Genomic DNA, 7,800 nt, shown 5'->3' with positions numbered 1-7,800 from the left:
TCAATAACTGGTGCACTACATTACCCACAATCCTCCATGACAATTATTAATTGAGGCACTACATTACCCACAATCCTCCATGACTCTTTATTATTAAGTGATGCACTACATTACCCACAATCCTCCATGACTTCATTATTAATTGAGGCACTACATTACCCACAATCCTCCATGACTTCATTATTAATTGAGGCACTACATTACCCACAATCCTCCATGACTTCATTATTAATTGAGGTACTACATTACCCACAATCCTCCATGACTTCATTATTAATTGAGGCACTACATTACCCACAATCCTCCATGACTCTTTATTATTAAGTGATGCACTACATTACCCACAATCCTCCATGACTTCATTATTAATTGAGGCACTACATTACCCACAATCCTCCATGACTCTTTATTATTAAGTGATGCACTACATTACCCACAATCCTCCATGACTTCATTATTAATTGAGGTACTACATTACCCACAATCCTCCATGACTTCATTATTAATTGAGGCACTACATTACCCACAATCCTCCATGACTGTTTATTATTAATTGAGGCACTACATTACCCACAATCCTCCACAGTAAAAGTTTCAGAATCAAGTTCCAACCGTTCTCAGACACTGATTGGTCCACTATCATGTCAGATTTTCCATGTTTCTGATTGGCTCATTAGCTTCCCATACAGCAGGTGAAGCCCTCATTAATGAACTTATTGATCTAGTTATTGATCTAGCTATTGATCCAGTTATTGATTGGTCCTGTAGTGCAGGTGATCTGTGCTGTGATTGGATGGATGGAGATCAATGACGGGTCGAGTCTCCGCCTCCTGGACGTCACCCAGAGAAGAAGTGTGGAGGTCGACCTTTGACCCCGAGTCCTGTCACCTGTACACACACACACACACACACACACACACACACACACACACAGACCGGTCAATAGGTGTTGCCATAGTAACCTCAGGTAGCTGACAAGTGAGCGTCTGACTCACCCTGAAGGTGTGTCCTGCCTGCGGCTGCTTCTTGAGCTCTGATTGGTCGAGGCCCATACTGGCTGAGGTCACGTAGAGGTCAGTGTAGTCTGGACCCCCGAAGCAGACTGAGGTGGTCTTAGTGGCAGGAAGGGGGATGGTCTGGAGACGCACACCTGGACAACCGACAGGTCGATCAGAGAACCACAGAACACACAGGAACCAGGACCAGTAGAACCAGTAGGACTATCCAGTATAACCAGTTGGACTAACCAGTATAACCATTTGGACCAGTAGGACTATCCAGTATAACCAGTTGGACTAACCAGTATAACCATTAGGACCAGTAGGACTATCCAGTCCAACCAGTCTAACCAGTCTAACCAGTCTAACCCACCAGTAGCAGGGTCTATGTTGAGGACCCGTCCTCCATCATAACACGCCACCCAGAGTCGACCTCCAGCGTCCAGCGTCATCCCATCAGGAAGCCCCTCCTCCTCCTCCAACCGGTACACCACACGACGGTTACCTAGGCAACACACACACAACACAACATACAGTATGAACACACCTGTACTACAGTATTAATACACCTGTACTACAGTACTAGTACACCTGAACTGCAGTACTACTACACCTGTACTACAGTAATAGTACACTTGTACTGCATTTAAAAGGAATGTTATGTTGAAATATTTGCAACAGAGAGACTGATGCCTTTGGCTGTGTGGATGTGTGTGGGCACTGGAAAAGTGCTTACACACATTGGATGATGATGGTGATGATGATGTTGATGATGAGTTGGGTGGGGGTTAGAGTCAGCGAAGGTGGGCCCGTCTGTCTTTGTATGTTTATCTCTGTAGTTAGTTTTTTTTCTCTTGTTTTGTTGTATTGTAATGTTTTTGTGATGGTGAGTGGGGGGTTGGAAATTTAAAAGCCTTTGCTTCATCTATCCCCTTTTCAAACCAAGATATAATTTTATGTCTGTTGTCAAAAGAGCTGTGTGCAGGTTTGAAATAAATTTACTGAACTGAACTGAACTACTACACTTGTACTACATTAATAGTACACCTGTACTACATTAATAGTACAGCTGTACTACAGTAATAGTACACCTGTACTACATTAATAGTACACTTGTACTACATTAATAGTACACTTGTACTACATTAATAGTACACCTGTACTACATTAATAGTACAGCTGTACTACAGTAATAGTACACCTGTACTACATTAATAGTACAGCTGTACTACAGTAATAGTACACCTGTACTACATTAATAGTACAGTTGTACTACAGTAATAGTACACCTGTACTACATTAATAGTACACCTGTACTACAGTAATAGTACAGTTGTACTACAGTAATAGTACACCTGTACTACATTAATAGTACACCTGTACTACAGTAATAGTACAGTTGTACTACAGTAATAGTACACTTGTACTACAGTAATAGTACAGTTGTACTACAGTAATAGTACACCTGTACTACATTAATAGTACACCTGTACTACAGTAATAGTACAGTTGTACTACAGTAATAGTACAGTTGTACTACAGTAATAGTACACCTGTACTACATTAATAGTACACCTGTACTACAGTAATAGTACAGTTGTACTACAGTAATAGTACACCTGTACTACATTAATAGTACACCTGTACTACAGTAATAGTACAGTTGTACTACAGTAATAGTACAGTTGTACTACAGTAATAGTACACCTGTACTACATTAATAGTACACCTGTACTACAGTAATAGTACAGTTGTACTACAGTAATAGTACAGTTGTACTACAGTAATAGTACACCTGTACTACATTAATAGTACACCTGTACTACAGTAATAGTACAGTTGTACTACAGTAATAGTACAGTTGTACTACAGTAATAGTACACCTGTACTACATTAATAGTACACCTGTACTACAGTAATAGTACAGTTGTACTACAGTAATAGTACACCTGTACTACATTAATAGTACACCTGTACTACAGTAATAGTACAGTTGTACTACAGTAATAGTACACCTGTACTACATTAATAGTACACCTGTACTACAGTAATAGTACAGTTGTACTACAGTAATAGTACAGTTGTACTACAGTAATAATACACCTGTACTACATTAATAGTACACTTGTACTACAGTAATAGTACACCTGTACTACAGTAATAGTACACTTGTACTGCAGTAATAGTACACTTGTACTACAGTAATAGTACACTTGTACTACAGTAATAGTACAGTTGTACTGCAGTACCGATCTTTCCAGTGGTAGCATCATAGTCGAAGGCGTCAACAGTCAGAGCCAAACTGTCGATGTAGAAAAACGTCTTCTGGTCCAGAGACCAGTCCAGCCCGTTAGAGATGTCCACCTGGAGGGGACAGGGACAGGTGAAGTACAGGTAGAGGTTAAAGTACTGGCACAGGGATAGGAACATTTACAGGTAGAGGTTGAGGATACCTGGCTCAGGTGCTTGGTCACAGTGTGGTCAGCGGTCACAGAGAACAGAGATCCCTGCTTCCTTTCTTCCGGTTGGCCCTCAGCCAACATCGTACCTGAGACACAACACAGCGTTACCATAGCAACACAGGTGAGGACAGGAACAGGTAACCAGGTGGTACCTGGACAGGTAGGTAGCAGACTGACCTGCCCAAAGGCGTCCAATGGGATCCACCTTCCCATCGTTCAGGCGGGTGTTCCGTTTGTCTTCATCAACTCTGGCCAGTGATGTCATCACCTTAGTCGACCAATCAACAGCCACAATGCTGCAGCCCACACCTGCTATGTAACCACCTGACTTCCGAGGAATCGCGAAGCCAACCGAGTCAGCTGAGGGGAGACAGGAGGGAGGAGTCAGACAGACAGGTAAGAGACAGACAGGTGAGAGAGGGGGAAGGAGTCAGACAGACAGGTAAGAGACAGACAGGTGAGAGACAGACAGGTGAGAGAGGGGGGAGGAGTCAGACAGACAGGTAAGAGGCAGACAGGTGAGAGACAGACAGGTAAGAGACAGACAGGTGAGAGAGGGGGAGGAGTCAGACAGACAGGTGAGAGAGGGGGGAGGAGTCAGACAGACAGGTGAGAGAGACAGGTGAGAGACAGACAGGTGAGAGAGGAGGGAGGAGTCAGACAGACAGGTAAGAGACAGACAGGTGAGAGACAGACAGGTGAGAGAGGGGGGAGGAGTCAGACAGACAGGTGAGAGAGACAGGTGAGAGACAGACAGGTGAGAGAGGAGGGAGGAGTCAGACAGACAGGTGAGAGAGGAGGGAGGAGTCAGACAGACAGGTAAGAGAGACAGGTGAGAGACAGGCAGGTGAGAGAGGAGGGAGGAGTCAGACAGACAGGTAAGAGACAGACAGGTGAGAGACAGACAGGCGAGAGAGGGGGAGGAGTCAGACAGACAGGTGAGAGAGGGGGGAGGAGTCAGACAGACAGGTTAGAGAGACAGGTGAGAGACAGACAGGTGAGAGACAGACAGGTGAGAGAGGGGGGAGGAGTCAGACAGACAGGTGAGAGAGACAGGTGAGAGACAGACAGGTGAGAGACAGACAGGTGAGACACGAGGGAGGAGTCAGACAGACAGGTGAGAGAGGGGGGAGGAGTCAGACAGAGAGGTGGGGCAAGGGAAGAAGCTGATTGGCCAACCTGTCTCCACAGACTGGATCTGATTGGTCACTGAGTTCCAGCGGTGGATCTTACGACCTGGGATGTCGACGAATAGCAGCGTCTTGTCTGACTCCTCCCACACTGGCCCTTCACCAACCAGAGCGCTCGTCTTCACCACACTCTCCACCTTCACCGATGACATCACTGCCGTCTGTCTGGACCAATCACAGCGCAGGAAGCTCCTCACAAACTGTCACACTGTTACCATGGAAACTACATATTATTCTGGTACGACACAACGTGATACTAAACAGTATGTACAAGTACTACATTATAGTACTACTACACAATATACAACAAAATACTTCACTATGTTCCAGTACTAGTCTGTGTACTTCATATTATACAACATATACAAGATAGTACTGCATAGTGTGTTGCAGTACTACACTGTGTACAAATACAAGATCCTTCAAGCTGTACTGTGGTAGTAACAGAGTAAAACATGTCGTATCACAGTACACGGAATACTACTGAACATTAAAACAGAATACTACACAGTATTATACAGTACTGATAGTATAAAAACTACATAATAGAGTAGTACATAAAGTAGTGCTACACACTGAAAGTATAAATACTACATAATATAGTAGCATATAAAGTAGTACTACCCACTGATAGTATAAAAACTACATAATACAGTAGTACATAAAGTAATGCTACACACTAAAAGTATAAATACTACTTAATATAGTAGTATATAAAGTAGTACTACATATTGACAGTGTAAATACTCTATAATGCAGTAGAAGTACTCCATGACTCTGCACTTTTCTGACCTGTTGTTAATTAACAAGGTCAGTTAAAGTTTAAACTGTTGACGCAGCAGGTTTTTCTGCCACCACACTCCGTTGACATTCGGCCATTTTGTGCTGCTGCCTTGCTCAGCGGCAACGGGCGGAGCAGCTGGACTCTAACTACAGGTCTAAAGGCTGCCCTGCTGCATTCGGCACACACATTTCACTCATAAATACCTAAATAGCTGTTTTAGGAGCAAACCAGGCTGATGTCTGTCGCTGAAAGACCGCAGAAAGTCGCATAAAATCAGATGAAAGTTAAACAGAGTTTGGTTTGCAGGAATACATCAAGTGCACGATTTGTCCACGCAGTACACACATCTTAAAGTTTAAAGTAGTAGTTTTTTTGTTGTTCCTTTTAATGGACTCCCGCGCGTTGAGGCTTCTGCAGAAAACAGAGTATAACTTCAAGTAGCAGAGTACTGTGTTTGGAGTTAAACTACATGTCTACGCAGTAGAACTCACCGAACTGTGTACTTTGTGCACAAATAAACTTTAAAGCAGACCTACCTGAAGCAGCGAAGGACGGATCGCAGTACTTTGAAGTACTCCGAAGTATTTCTCGGTGCGCCTGCTGTTATTGGGGAGATAGCTCCGCCCCTCCCGGAGGATCACTCCCACCAAACGCATCCGAAAAGTGTATCGACACTAATGATTTTACAAAGAAAATTAAAATCCAACTAAAATCACAGCATTTTTTTGGAGCTACGAATTGTAACAACAGAAAAATTCTGCAAATTTATACCCTTTAAACGGCCTCTGAACTAATAATCTATAACATGTGACTCCATCAGGAAAATTCTACAAATCTAGACTTAAAGATTAAAATTTGGCCTGTTTATGGCTCTCTAAAAGACCTCCAGGAAGACATGTGAAATACACGTTTACTCTTAAAATCACCAAAATTACACCCTATTTTAGAGCTAGAAACTGTGAAAACAGAAAAATTCTTCTGATTTCTACCTTATAAACAGCCTCTGAACTAATAATCTGTCACATGTCACTTTATCAGGAAAATTATACAAATCTAGATTTAAAGATTAAAATTTAGCCTGATTTATGGATCTGTAAAAGACCTCCAGCATGTCTGAAAGACACGTTTACTTTTAAAATCACCAAAATGAGACCATATTTCAGAGCTACGAAGTGTAAAAGCAGGAACAGAGTGAACCTTAACCCGGTGGTTTATCACTGTTAGAATCTGGTCCCAGTAAGAGACGGTTCAATCTGCAGATCATTTATTAGAACCATTAGAACTTCCAACCCTCCCTGACAGACGGAACCTCTAAGGCATGGTATTAAATCTACCTCAAAGCTGTACGTTCATGGTGAATCTGGATCATTTACCAGCTCTCTCTGTCATTTAATCCACCCAACGCTGCACCTTTTGGACATCTTTCCCTGATCTCCAAACAAAGACAACAGATGACATTCTGTCTTCATGTCCACACTGTAAACCTCTGACCTCTGTCTTATTTAGGTAAATGTGTTCCTCAATCATTCAGGAAATCAGGGGACCTTGTGAAGGTGACCTTGGCAGAGAAATAAAGCCAATGAATTAACTAATAAACCCCTCCTCCTGTGCTGGGCTCCGCCTGGTCCAGCTGAAGGTGGAGTTGAAGGAGGCTAGAAAATATATTCTTCTATTCTGTTTCCTATTCTGCTACCTGTAGTGCGTGGCGCATAAAAAAGTAAGTATATTACAATGAAGAAAACGGAAAATTCAATAAAAACTGCTCAACAATGGATCTTTGAGTGTCATTTCTGCATCTTTTGTGTGACATCAGCGTTCAAAGCTTGAAAACATGGGAGTAGCAGCACAGCCTCCAGACTTAAAGTCCATGGAGCTGGTTTGGATGAACTGCACAGAAGACAGAAAGCAAAGAACCTACAAGAGCCTCACATTTATGGAACTTCTGCTGCAGAGCTGGAAGAACTTTCTGAAGAACATCTGGTTTCTGTTGTGGAAAGAATGAGTTCAGCTGTTAGATCTGCCAAAGGTGGTACTCTGATGAGTCAAAAGTTTAGAATATATTTGGTTTATAAAGTGATACTTGTTTATTTGTTCTCTGCTTTAATATCAGAAAACAAATAGACATCGACATGCAGAATTTACAACAAAAAAATGGACAAACTGGGTTGCTCTAAGACTTTTGACCAGCCGTGTGCATCAACTGTAAATATTCCAGTTATTAAACTGGAAACATTCAATTCAATTTTCAGACTCATTAAAAACTGCAGAAATCTGCTCAACAGAAGCTTCATACTGTCACCATGGCAACTGCCATGACAGAGAAACACAGGGCAAAAACAAAGAATAAACAGAAACCAAACAACAAA

The 7,800-nt window shown here is 42.3% G+C and overlaps 1 protein-coding gene across 3 annotated transcripts; it reads right to left on the bottom strand.

Moving 5' to 3' along the window:
- Positions 1-68: 68 nt before the first annotated feature.
- Positions 69-6,383, bottom strand: LOC127532030 (regucalcin-like). 3 transcript variants are annotated; one of them, XM_051943044.1, is made up of 8 exons: positions 5,971-6,382; positions 4,640-4,858; positions 3,638-3,820; positions 3,452-3,546; positions 3,248-3,362; positions 1,372-1,503; positions 996-1,150; positions 69-888 (listed from the first exon to the last, which is right to left on the bottom strand). In XM_051943044.1, exons 2-8 carry the CDS (start codon positions 4,800-4,802, stop codon positions 838-840), a joined length of 894 nt encoding a protein of 297 aa, XP_051799004.1. In that variant the 5' UTR covers positions 4,803-4,858; positions 5,971-6,382; the 3' UTR covers positions 69-837. The 3 variants fall into 3 exon arrangements, with proteins under 3 accessions (XP_051799004.1, XP_051799002.1, XP_051799005.1); XM_051943042.1 differs by having other exon boundaries at positions 525-888; positions 4,640-4,815; positions 5,971-6,383; XM_051943045.1 differs by lacking the exon at positions 5,971-6,382 and having other exon boundaries at positions 525-888; positions 4,640-4,875.
- Positions 6,384-7,800: the final 1,417 nt, after the last annotated feature.

This window comes from Acanthochromis polyacanthus, chromosome 22 (assembly GCF_021347895.1).
Source record: "Acanthochromis polyacanthus isolate Apoly-LR-REF ecotype Palm Island chromosome 22, KAUST_Apoly_ChrSc, whole genome shotgun sequence".
Classification (NCBI taxonomy): domain Eukaryota; kingdom Metazoa; phylum Chordata; class Actinopteri; family Pomacentridae; genus Acanthochromis; species Acanthochromis polyacanthus.
Note: the sequence above shows the minus strand (reverse complement) of the source record. Positions and strands in the feature narration are given on the sequence as shown.